The sequence below is a fragment of the Hyperoodon ampullatus genome (genome assembly GCF_949752795.1).
Source record: "Hyperoodon ampullatus genome assembly, chromosome: 2".
NCBI classification, from domain to species: domain Eukaryota; kingdom Metazoa; phylum Chordata; class Mammalia; order Artiodactyla; family Ziphiidae; genus Hyperoodon; species Hyperoodon ampullatus.
The window spans coordinates 113,168,518-113,180,367 of NC_136915.1; the positions used below are offsets into that span (position 1 = coordinate 113,168,518).

Here is an 11,850-nt window from a genome sequence, read left to right on the forward strand (position 1 = left end):
GCTCAGAGACACCCCACAGCAGGTGTGCTATTCCTCCTTGTTTGATGCCACCACCTCCCCCTGACCCTGGGGTTAAGTGCATTAAAAATTTCTGCCCCTAACACTCCCAGTCATGTCCTACTTGGCAGTTGGGGACCCTACTGCAATGCTCCTATCACTTAACTGAATATCATTTGTGTTTACCAAAAAAAAAAAAGAGAGGAAAGAGAAAAAAAAATATTGGGGGGAAAATAAAAAGGTTTAACCGTCCACTGAACAAAGGGACGACACACAACATCATTAGAAATGATAATAATAATTAAAGCATAAAAACAAACTTTAGAAACACACGTCAGAGGGCTTGGATTTCTCCCCAGGACCTCATTCTGACCTCTATCAGAGGCAAAGATCCACCTCACTGTTATAGAAAACTGAAGAGAGAAAGTGGCAGAAGAACAGATCGCAGCAGTGTGAAATAAAGGGGAGGTGGCGGGGCAGGGCGTGTGTTTTCTTGTTGATTTCTACTGTTTGTCTTCTGTTTTTCTGTTTTGTTTTCCGTGTATGGTAGGCACCAGTACAGGCACTGCATGCGACGGAAGTTGGGGGCAATGGGAGAGGAGAGGAGTAAAGGATACAAGGTTGGGGCAGTACAAGTGGAACAGGCGTTATTTCTGTCCACTGATGGACTGCGATATAGACCGGGGAGGGATCATGTCTAAAAGGTATTCCCGCTGTCGGTCTGCCAGACTGGGGGCTTTGTGTCCTCCAATACCAGTGTTCAAGTATGCAATGTTGACACCTAGACCCAGGAGACAAAAGTGGAGCGCAGGTATTAAAAGAGGAAATGACACCTTCTTCTGCACTACCCTGGGGCTGCAGTGGTGGAGATGCAGAGGAAACATTAGAAGTTGTCTACATCTTTGCAGGCTCAGTTAAGCTTTATTTCAGCAGCAACTACCCACCCTGCTCCCAAGCTTTAGGAGAGGTCTTTCCAAAATTTCAATCCTACCAGGAATAATAAACATAGTCCTGATGGTATAGAAGAGTCAAAGAAAACAGTGGTGAGAGGAAAATAATCAAGTCCAAGAGGGAATTACTGAATCTGCTTTGGTTTGGGGCCTGCTGACTGTAAAGAAGCATCCCTGGGTCATTCAAACTGGATCAGGACAGTTAACCCTGCTATTCTGGCCAAAAGAGATCAATAACCACATGCCCACTAAGAGGGCACACTAGACAGGACTGTGTCATTTTCACCACTAAAACCCTAGTGTACTGTGCCTAGCATGTAATATGGATTTAGCAAACCTTTGCCAAATAACAAGAGTGAAGGGAGTAGGGCCTAAAGAAAGAGCAGAAAACAAAAGAAAGAACAATTCACCTAAGGGGGCTGCTAAAGAATTGCATACTAATTAGTCAATCCCTGAGGAAAGTTCTCAGATCAACCCTTCTTACCTGGCATACCAAGGAGGCCACCTGGCACAGACAGCTGGGGTGCCTGTGCAAAGTTGGAAAGCATGGAACGGGCAGATGTGGGTATACCACGCTGGAGACTGCTTTGGGGCTGTGGAGCCTGCAATGATGAGGAGACAAGCGATCATAACTTTACCATGATGGAAGGTGTAAGGGGGAGGTAAGGATATGGGAGTACAGAAAAGCAGTATGATTTTCTGCAGAAGAAAGGACAAATTGAGATAAATGGCTGACAAAACCTCAAGAGAAATCCTCACCTGTCGAAGCGTATGATGTCTCATTATGGTCTCTTGTTTACTGACACTGGACACAGCTGGAGCCGTAGTGGGGGAGAGTGCTGCCTGCTGCTGTAATCGCTGTTCAATTTCCTGTTGGGAGTCATCAGGTCAAGTTGGGCAGGACAGCACCCAATTTCCTAACCAGAAAACCTAGAGGTCTTCTTATCTCTAATGTTGCCAGCTAGTTGGAGGGATATGGAAAAGGCAAAAGAGTTTGGTGGGGTAGGTGCACTAAGATCTCTGGGTACAAGTAACCTACACACTTCAATGATTAGGAATCCCTCTCTCCAAGAAAGCTGGCTCTCAGAAGTTGGCTGGAGAGATCTGGGTGTTGGCGATGAGCTGACTAATGTAATTAATTAAGGCTGATGAGTTACTAAGTTTTATTTTTTGACTCTTGTCTACCCATTTTCCAGGAGACCCATGATGCTACCCAAAGGGGTCTGATGGGTGGTGGGGTGGAAAAGAATCTGAGCTTCCCAACACATCTTCCCCACTCCAAGATATTCTCATTGTATTAATACTACATGAGAGTTCACACACTCTAGCAACCACTCATCTTCATTGGGCTACTTTATAATCTACCCTTTCCTTTGTCATTTCTTTGTCAAATATGGACTGCAGATAATTACTTCTCTCAAAGAGATTTCTAGTACAAATATAAATCCCTCTCACCAAAATCCATTTGTTTAAGGAAATGAAATCAAGAATAAAGGAATTATTTAGTACTACCAGGGAAAGCCAAGAGTCTCAAGCTTTTGTCCCTTTCCCTTAAGCTCAGCTATATGTCATTAATGCTCTTACCCAATCAGAAACAGTCAAATGGAAATGGGAAAGGCAGAATGGTAAGAAGAAAAAAAAGGGAACCCAGACCTCTAGGTTCTAGGAACTTAGATTCAGAAACCTAGATCACCTGGACTGTGGGGATCACAGAGACAACTCCTCTAAACTAGAAAGAACTGTCTTTTGGGAAAACCAAACCTGGGCAGGTGGCTGGTGAGAAGTAGTCAGAATTCTTACCTGTTCCTGCTGTAGGGCTTTAACAAAAGCATTTTTCAGTCGGTTGGTGTGTTCTGCCTTTAGAGCCTTCTTCTGGTTGGAGGTCATACATTGCTCACATAGAATCTTACCATTCTTTTCTTGCTTCCAGTGAGGGGTGAAATCTGTGCGGCACTGGGCACAAACAAAGGGTTCAACCCGCAGAAGTGAGGCACAGCTTTTCCCTAGATGCCAACAAAAAGAATAATCAGTGGTTTCACATTTCCTCTGTATCTCCTCTGTTTCTCTTCATCAGATGATCTTTTTCCAGGAGTTTACTCTGCTGAATTAAGAAAGAGCCTCTATAATTTATAAAATACTTTTATTTCATTTGATTGCAACAACATCACTTTAGGGAATTAGACAGTACCATCCCCATTTACAAATGAGGAAACTAAGTCTAAGAAACATAGCTCCAAATGACAAAGCTGGGACAAGAACCCAAGTTTTCTGATTTCCTATTACACTACACTGAGAAGAAAATGTGTGTCAATTCAGTCAAAGGGCTCCACCTAATTCAGCCAGTACTTCTGCTTCTTAGCATCTCTTTACCTCAGACTACACTTATCTCTATCATATACATTCATAATTTTTACCTACCAGTGTCTGAATTATTCACTTTGTGATCTATTTATAGCCAATACTGAGCCCTTTAGGCACTTTCCCCAGGTGTTCCCCTAAGTCCTTATGTTTAGAAATTCAGGCTTAATAACTTTTGTCAGAATAGACTGTGTGATGTTATTAATACTTTATAGTTCAGTGTTGGTTCACAGCTTTTACGTGGTCCTAGTTATCTTTATCAGTCTATTTTCTCAACTAAAAGCACTCAAACAGCAGGGACTGAATGTAATAATGCAAGTACAATGCCACATACACACTAACATTAAAAGTAAGTGTTCTAGGCTTCAAATTATGCATGCATCACGCTAGGCACATTTAGAAGAGCTAACGATATACTGCAAAAAACAGACAAGATATACAAAATACACAACAAAAATATTAAGTCTAAGATACACAGACACACAAAAAGCTTTTTGATACGCTGCTCCTAAACAGTCTCCGAATCAGAGACAGGAGGTGGTTTGGCAATAGTAAAAAGAGATTATTTAATATTACACAGCACTATGAGATACTCTGCCCGTATCAATCAGGTTTCGCAACTTCTTGTTTAGATAAAAAGACTGACCAACAAACAGCCTTACCTTGGCTGTCGATGACACTCTGTACGACTTCTTCCAAGCCTACCATGTAGATGAACTCACTATTGGCTGCACTAGGCAGGAAATGAAGCAAGGGAGCAGGTGGTTTAGGGGGTGGGATCTCCAGGAGTGTCTTTTCCAGCTGTTTGCGAAGAGCCAATTTGGCTGCAGCCTGTGAGTTGGCAGCATCGGTCATGGCGCTGGGACTAGGAAGTGGCGAGGACACCCTGTTCACGGTCCCTGGCTGAATATGGGAAGCAAGGTTCATATAGATGGCAGAGGATGTTGTACGCTGACAGGGAACAGAAGAACTTGACTGCTGAAACAGATTTGAGTATAGAGGTCAGTGATGGTATGTGGGAGGAAGAACCAATGCTTACTTTCGTGGCAGAGAACACTATCTGATCCTAGTCTGAACTACTTAGCTTCCCCCAAACTCAGAAAAAGACATGAGGCGTCCAACTTCTCCACTGAAAAAGGACTCTGGCACGTAAGAAAGGAGAATGATAGTGGCTATGAACTAAAACTGCTGAGAGAGAGACTTCTCTGGTGGCACAGTGGTTAAGACTCCATGCTCCCAATGCAGGGGGCCCCGGTTCGATCCCTGGTCAGGGAACTAGATCCCACATGCATGCAGCAACTAAGGAGCCCGCCTGCTGCAACTAAGACCCAGTGCAACCAAATAAGTAAATAAAAATAAAACTGCTAAGAGAAAAATAAAGATTTGGGATGCTTTGATACATCCTTTATGCTTCTTATTCCTTAGATCCCTCTATCTCTTTCTTCTAGGCAGATTTTAGCTTACTGCTGCTCTGCTGCATATAACATTTCTTCTCTACTACTAAATAATTCCTCAGTGTTTCCACTTTTGGGACCACTGTCAACCCACCAAAATTACCTTTGTTGTCCTAGAGTTTCTCAGTGTCCCAAAACTTAAAATCTATGGTCCTTTCAACAGGGAAAGCAAATAAAAGATTTCTCTGTTTCCCCATGAGGGCTCCCTCTTACCGGCTGGTAATTGATGGCGGGATTCATATTGGGTGTTGTGGTGCGTACAAGGCCAGGCTTAGGTGGGCCCCGCTGACCCTGTAGCTGGGCTGGGTTTGGCGCAATCACACGTTGAGACATTAACATGTGTGGGAGGGTGGTATTGGTCGCTGAACGGATAACACTGTGACCCTGAAGGGGAAGAAGAGGAAAAGATATAGTCATAGCGGTAAAACACTTCACAAACTGCCAAAGAGAAAACACTGCCTATAATACATAGCTAAGTGGAAACACAGAAACATAGTCAGACTTGGTAATTTTGTCTAAGGATCTATGGGGATAAATCTACCATCACTATAAAACCTGATTAGTGGTTAGGAATGCCCTGGCTTCTTTGGTATAAACTATTTAACCCTCTATGGAAAAGGGCTAAGCTGGAAACCTCTGGAGAAGAAAGACTACAGTGGGAAGATTAGTTATTCATCCTTCTACTGCAGACTAAATCATGCCATTAAGGACCAACAGGACTATCTATGGTAATAACACCTCTATCAAGGCCAGGTTCTTCTATGATCTTACAAAAGCCCCAAAGCAGAGACAGGATAACAGGGCCCCCTGAAACTAACATCACACTATGGGTCACATACCTGCAATGTCCTCAAATTCTGTTCAACCCCTTGGGCCCCAGGCCGGGATGGAAGCTTGGAGAGGCCTTGCTGTCCCACATGGGCAGGAGATGGCTGAACAATAGATGCTGCATTCTGTACAACTGGAGTCTGGGAGAGAGAAGAGAAAATGAGACAGTGGAAAAGGCTAATAATCAGAGGCAGAAATTTGGTACACTTCTAGACTTTCAAAACTCCTTGTCAGTCTGAAGCTCCTGTTGACCAGAAGGGAAAATAAGAAAAACAGAATCACTGTTTTCTTGATTAAGGCCCAAGATTTTTTAAAAAGTCACTATTCCCAGAGACTAAAAACCATGGAACCAGAGAAGAATGAGCCACCCAGCTGAATCTACCTGGGGTAGCCCATTCTCAAACCAGTTTTTCTTTGCTTTCTGCTAGTCCCTTACTTCTCGGGCACAGTACCTTCTGGACAACATTCTCTTTCTGTAGCTGACTCTGTCTCAGTTTCTTTAACAGCACCAGTCGGGCTTCTTCCAATCTCAGCTCATCTCTCAGCTGCTTGATGAGCTGCTGCCGTTCCTCAATGCCTTTCCCCTGAGGAAACATGGAGACTATCAGCTATGGTAGCAGTTACTCAGAGTCCTTTCCTGCAAGATGATCTCTTCTTTTAGGTCCCAAACCTCCACCTTCCACAAGAAGCACAAGGGGCAATGGAATTGTTATCTTTGTGTCCCTAGCACACAGTCTGGCACAGTGCCTGGTATTCAGTAGGTACTCAAAAACTGCATACAGAGTGAAAGAAGAGACCACATATAAATGCTAATTAAGCAGATTCCTGGCAAAATAGAAGAACAGCCAAAGGGAGATATTGCTTTCCTTTAAAATAATGTTTCTCAATCTTTTAAAGCCATGTTTCCTCTAGAAATACATGAAAACTTAGGAATTCCTCTATATTCTGAGACTCAGGATAGAGTATAGAATGTATCCTTCTAGCTAAGAGTTTACTTTACATGACTTGAATTATTAAGTTTTCATTTTCCAAAGATAAACTATATTGAATATGCGTTTTCAAACTCTCTTCTCCACTTGATTCTAATAGTTCCCTCTAGAAGGGCACACCCTTGAGGTTGAGAATCACATATGAAGAGTTTCATCAATGGGTAGTTTTTAGATCCAAAAAGTAAACACTAAAAAACCAGAAATGGGACTCTCAGGGAATTAAAGAGAATAGTAGAAGCAAGAAATGAAGAAAGGAATCTTTCTTTTCTTTACCTTAAACATCTCTAGGTTGGCTGCTTTGAGTCTTTCTTCCATTCGGGAGCTGGAACGGGGACTGGAAGCCTCATTATCAGACAAAACAATGATGTCTGGGGAGGGAGTAAGCCTTCCTCGGTCTGGCTCACTAGACAAGAGAAGAAAAATTAAGGTACTTCAAACAGTGAAAGTTCATAGTAAAGTTCAGAAAACTTTTCTACACTGACCAAAGAAATTCAAGGGAACTTAAGTCTGTCCTGATTCACGCAAGGAAAGACACAGACATCCAAATTAAAGGATAAAATAGACACTAAGATGTAAGTGATGACAAAACCGCAGCAAAAGTATTTTTCCCATCTAAATTCCTTACAGAAGATGCAGACAGAAAGACAATGACTGGCTTTAGGAATGGGAAAAAGAGATGAGTGTTTTTATCACACTGATTTTAATCAAAATTCCAAATGTTTTCCTTATATCTCAGTCTCCTTTTGGGTTGTCTTGTTAGTTACAGAGAAGGTCAAGAAGGAAATGGTTAGCTTCACAGGGGAAGAAAGACAAAGGCAGTAGAGCCTACTTGTCCACCCCAGATACAGATGACACATTGCTAAGGAGGCAACCCATACTGATAACATGGTCCTGCCTATCTGATGATTTACAAGAAAGGAGGTTACGTGACAACTCCTTTGACAGTCTATCCTGTCAAGAGTTAAGGCCAAAAGAAGGTACTGTTGTCAATGGCTTGAGAGAATGGACAGTGCTAAGTATAAATGTCTACAGCCTTCTGGAGGACTGAAACTCTAGAATTAAATATATGGGACTTGCATCTACCTGTGAGTTCTACTTAGCATCTTCCCTCAGAAAGAAACTGTCTAGAAATGACTTTGAAATCTAAATCTTCCACACTGGCTATGCCTTATGGCCAATCCTATTTATTAGACAACTCTGGTTTTGGTCTTCCTGGGGCAAGCCTTAAGAGCATCTTGTCCCTCTAAAATCATGAGAAATGGCACTCACTGCGTAAGACCTGGATAACAAGAATCCTGCAAATTCTAATTGCCGTAGGTTCCCAAGTCAGCGACCATATCCTCTAACTCTCCTCTGATTTCTTAACTCAGAGTTATCTTCGCTGACCCTACTTCTTTGAGATCTATAGTGTAGTCAGGAGTATGTAGGTCTAAAACAATGTGTTCTTAGATCTTATTTAAACAGGTAACTCAAACCTTTTATAACCACAGATCTTTATAGTCCTGAGAGCCTCTGACCATTTCTCAGGGCCTCTTGTCTCAGGTACTGTTGGGACTAGGATGCCTTTTGAACAAGGCACCCTGGATGGTTGGGATAGGCATTCAATTCCTCAAGAGGGTAAAACTGAGTTACTAAAACAACCAAATTTAGCTGAGGAAATAAAGTAGGGAGACAGTGATAATAATGACCATCTTGGAAACTATTAAGTTTGTCTGGATCGCTCTATAACCACTGCTCACAGACACAGCAAGCTGAGAATGTAGGCTTACAGAAAAAGAAGTCACTAGAGGGAGAAAAGAACCTTCCATTCTCTAACCCCAAGTTCCTGGAGTAATGGTCAGGCCTAAATGAAGAGTCTGAATTTTTACTTGTCATTTCTATATTCCTTCATGCTCCCCCTTCCCCATCCCTAACAAGAACATCAGTGAACAACTTTTGAGGTCTGGTAGATTTCTACTTCTTCTACATGATTCCCCAATGCTTACATCGACAGTCAGAACTCTTTCCATCCTGGTCCTGGCTGGATACACACCTCACAGATTATTTCTAACCTAAGGAATTCTTCCTTGCTCAGATGAGTGCCACCTACTGCTTAAGAACTGTCCAGTAACAGGACAAGCAGAGACATTCCTACATGGAGATTTTGGAACTGAGCGACATTTATAAGGAAGTTGTATCTGAGAAAACCCTAAATGATATTTTATTCCCAGATATAATCAGACTCACATTAGATAGAAAGCACAGGTAAGGCAAAGCCCAAGTCAAGTTTCATTCCTCAATTTTTTTTTTTTTTTTTTTAACTTTTGACCTGGAATTCTGGCCTCATTTATTAAGCTTTTCCGGGGACAAATTATTTTGCTACTTTCCCAAACACATATACGATTTACAATATTTGGTGTTCTTAAGTATGAAACCCTACCAATTAGATAATATTAAAAGCCAGACTTGCTGCTGACATCATTTTGTGACTCAGACTGGCAGATTCCCAGAATCTATAAAACTCCTAATCCTTATCCAGGTAGTAAAAACAAAACCAGAAAGAAAACTGCCACGTCTCGACAGCATTCCAAAACATAAGCAGTGTTGGTTTCATGCATATCTTATTTCACAGATATCATAACTTGCCCAACTGATGGCAAAAAAAAGATATTTAGGCAATTATGGCTATCACGTCAAGAGCCTCTCCTTCTTCCTGCTTTTAAATTCCAATTCCCTCCTCCTTTTTTATCCACATCAAATAAACCATTGTTCTCCATGCTGAGCAATCTATCTGTCTAGTTCATTCTTACAATAAGCTTGAGACTAAGTGGAAATAGCTGTCAGTATATCTGGTCTGGTGAAAGGGAAGAAGAACGACAGGGCAGATAGGGCCTATTTTTTCACGCAGAATGGGGATCTAGATGGTTTACATCAAGCCTCTTTTCCTGGAGACCATTAAAAACAGTTCCCAGTTTCCAAAGAATCAAGTTTCAAAAGTTCATTCCTCTAATAAAATTAAACACACTGGTAGAGTTTTCAGGGTACTCTTTTCAATACAGAATTTATCTGTGATACACTGTAATTCCAACAGAACTGAGATCTTATCAAAATGTGTAACAATGTTTCTATGAAAAACACATTTTCAGTTCCAATGTGCATGTAAGGAATCCACCTAACATTTCTCCTCTTCATTGTCCCCAGTGAAGTAGGATTAGTCATTTGCCCCAGAAGGTTAAGGGTGATTATGGGGCAAGTGGGTTACTCAGGTGCATTATCTCATTCACCCACTTTTTTTTCTGAAAGGATCTAAGGATTAATCTACTTTCATAATACTCTGCCGATACTATGTATAGCTCCCAAGAATTTTTCTCTTCTTCCACAACCACTAGAGAACTTACCTGAAGTTTCCTAAGGGTTTTAATGCTGTTACCAAGAACAATGTTCCCCTACTGGGTGTGGTTTAAAAAAATAATTCTGGGACAATACTAATAAGTAAATATTAAAAGGTAGAGAAAGAAACCCAAGTAAGATTCTAAACCATTCCTTCCTTTTTTCTTCTTTCTGCATCAGTCCAGCTTCTTAAGGATCTTGCTTTAGATCAGTCATAGGACAAAGTCAGCAAGGTCAACTGGAGGGCAACTGAACAGTGAAGGGTAATTCTCATGTCTATCAGGTGTTTCTGAACCATGAATAAACAATGTTCTTAAAACTAGGGTTGTCTATACTATGATTCACGGTTCAGGTAGACTCTAACCTCAGCCAGTTCTAGGTACCTCTTTATATTGTGTTCTCCACAGTTCCAAGTACTCAACCTTGACCAAGACCTGTGAAAACATGTGCTTGTGTGCTGTGTTTATGTATGAGAAAGAGAGAAACAGCACAAGCATGAGTGTACTCATATAAATGAATGTGTATGCACATATGGGGCTTGGGGAATGTGGCACACATGAAGTAAGAATGTAGAGGATTAGCACATAAAGTTCCTTGTTGACATAACAAAAGACAGGCCCATGCTCTTTGATGTAATAAAAGCTGGGTCTCCATAATAAACACATCCCTAAAACTCTTGGGATGATCTGAAGAAAAGACTGTTCTTCCCTCCTAAAATGGCCATAAGATTAGAGTGAAAGTGTATATTAACTAGCTTCTAATTGGGGTATCAACTCTTAGTGCCTCCTTTATCCAGAAATGGCCACTTTATCTTAAGGGTAATAATTTTTGGAGGCACCTAGTTTCATCCAGAAATAAGAGGAATTCACTGTCAAGCCAGATAGCACAGATACGTCTTCATTCAAGAAGCTTTAACATGAAAACTACCCTCCTCTCATTGGAAGTCATTCCTTTTTCATAGGCTTAGTTTATGAGGAGACCCTATCTATGGATGCAGCTGAACCAAGCCATACCTCCGTCTAGCACTCATATCCACAGGCTCATCATTGATGTTTTCTTTGCCTGGCCTTCCAGCAGTCCTGTTGTCTCCATGAGGCCTGAGATTCCCATTGAGCTTCTCTTCATAGCCCTTGACACCACTGCCATCCTGTTTGGTGGGTAACTCATGTGGCACTTCAAGATTTGCCAAATCCTTGCGTTTGAGCAGTGCCAACATTTTCAGACGTTCCATGGCCTCATGCCCCTCCATTTTGAGTCGCTTAGCCAGGACATCATCTCGCTCATCAGCTGGGTCCAAGCTCCGCTTCAACAGATTCAGGCGAAGAGCATCCTCTGTCATTCTATCCATCCTATGGAAAGAAATATACAAGTGCTTTATCAGAACAAAGTCCCTTAAATAGTCCATAAGGAAAGAAGAATCATAGGTATATACATGGAAGGTCAACGTTAACTGAGCTAACATTCTACCCTATAACTTCCTAGATGATCTATATTAAAGGAAATTTCATCTCTCAACCTCAGCAGTGAAAGTAAACTTCAAACACTTTCCAGTCACTGAGGTTCTTACTGTATAGATGCCTGAAACCAAATACCATACTCACCTGGATAGTCCATTAAGAGCCTACATCTCACAAAAAAGTAAACATTCTTTTGTGACTAGCTTTCTGTGCATGCATGCTCAAAAGTCAGATGCTTTGGTTTTAATTCTCATACCAAATTCTTCTCCTGGAGAAGACTCTTTTATGATGGGAAGTTCCTCAGGTCACCCATGCATATCTTTAATTGGCCTATGTTACTGATGGAGACCAAGGGCATCTAACAGGGAGCCTCAGTTGTCTGGATACAGCAAGGGTCAGAGGGGCCCATTTATTTGCCCTCAATTCTAAATAAATTCAGTATCTTGGC

General features: G+C 41.6%; 1 protein-coding gene across 2 annotated transcripts; it reads right to left on the minus strand.

Annotated features, from left to right (window-relative positions):
- Positions 1–572: 572 nt before the first annotated feature.
- Positions 573–11,294, minus strand: GATAD2B (GATA zinc finger domain containing 2B; the record flags this gene model as incomplete). Of its 2 annotated transcripts, none has more annotated exons than XM_079696644.1 (10): positions 573–778; positions 1,432–1,549; positions 1,707–1,817; positions 2,748–2,950; positions 3,968–4,283; positions 4,973–5,143; positions 5,599–5,727; positions 6,040–6,171; positions 6,850–6,979; positions 10,959–11,294. In XM_079696644.1, the coding sequence occupies 10 exons, from the start codon at positions 11,291–11,293 to the stop codon at positions 645–647; spliced, it is 1,779 nt and encodes a 592-aa protein (XP_079552770.1). In that variant the 3' UTR covers positions 573–644. The 2 variants fall into 2 exon arrangements, with proteins under 2 accessions (XP_079552770.1, XP_079552771.1); XM_079696645.1 differs by having other exon boundaries at positions 3,968–4,280; positions 10,959–11,293.
- Between the last annotated feature and the right edge of the window lie 556 nt (positions 11,295–11,850).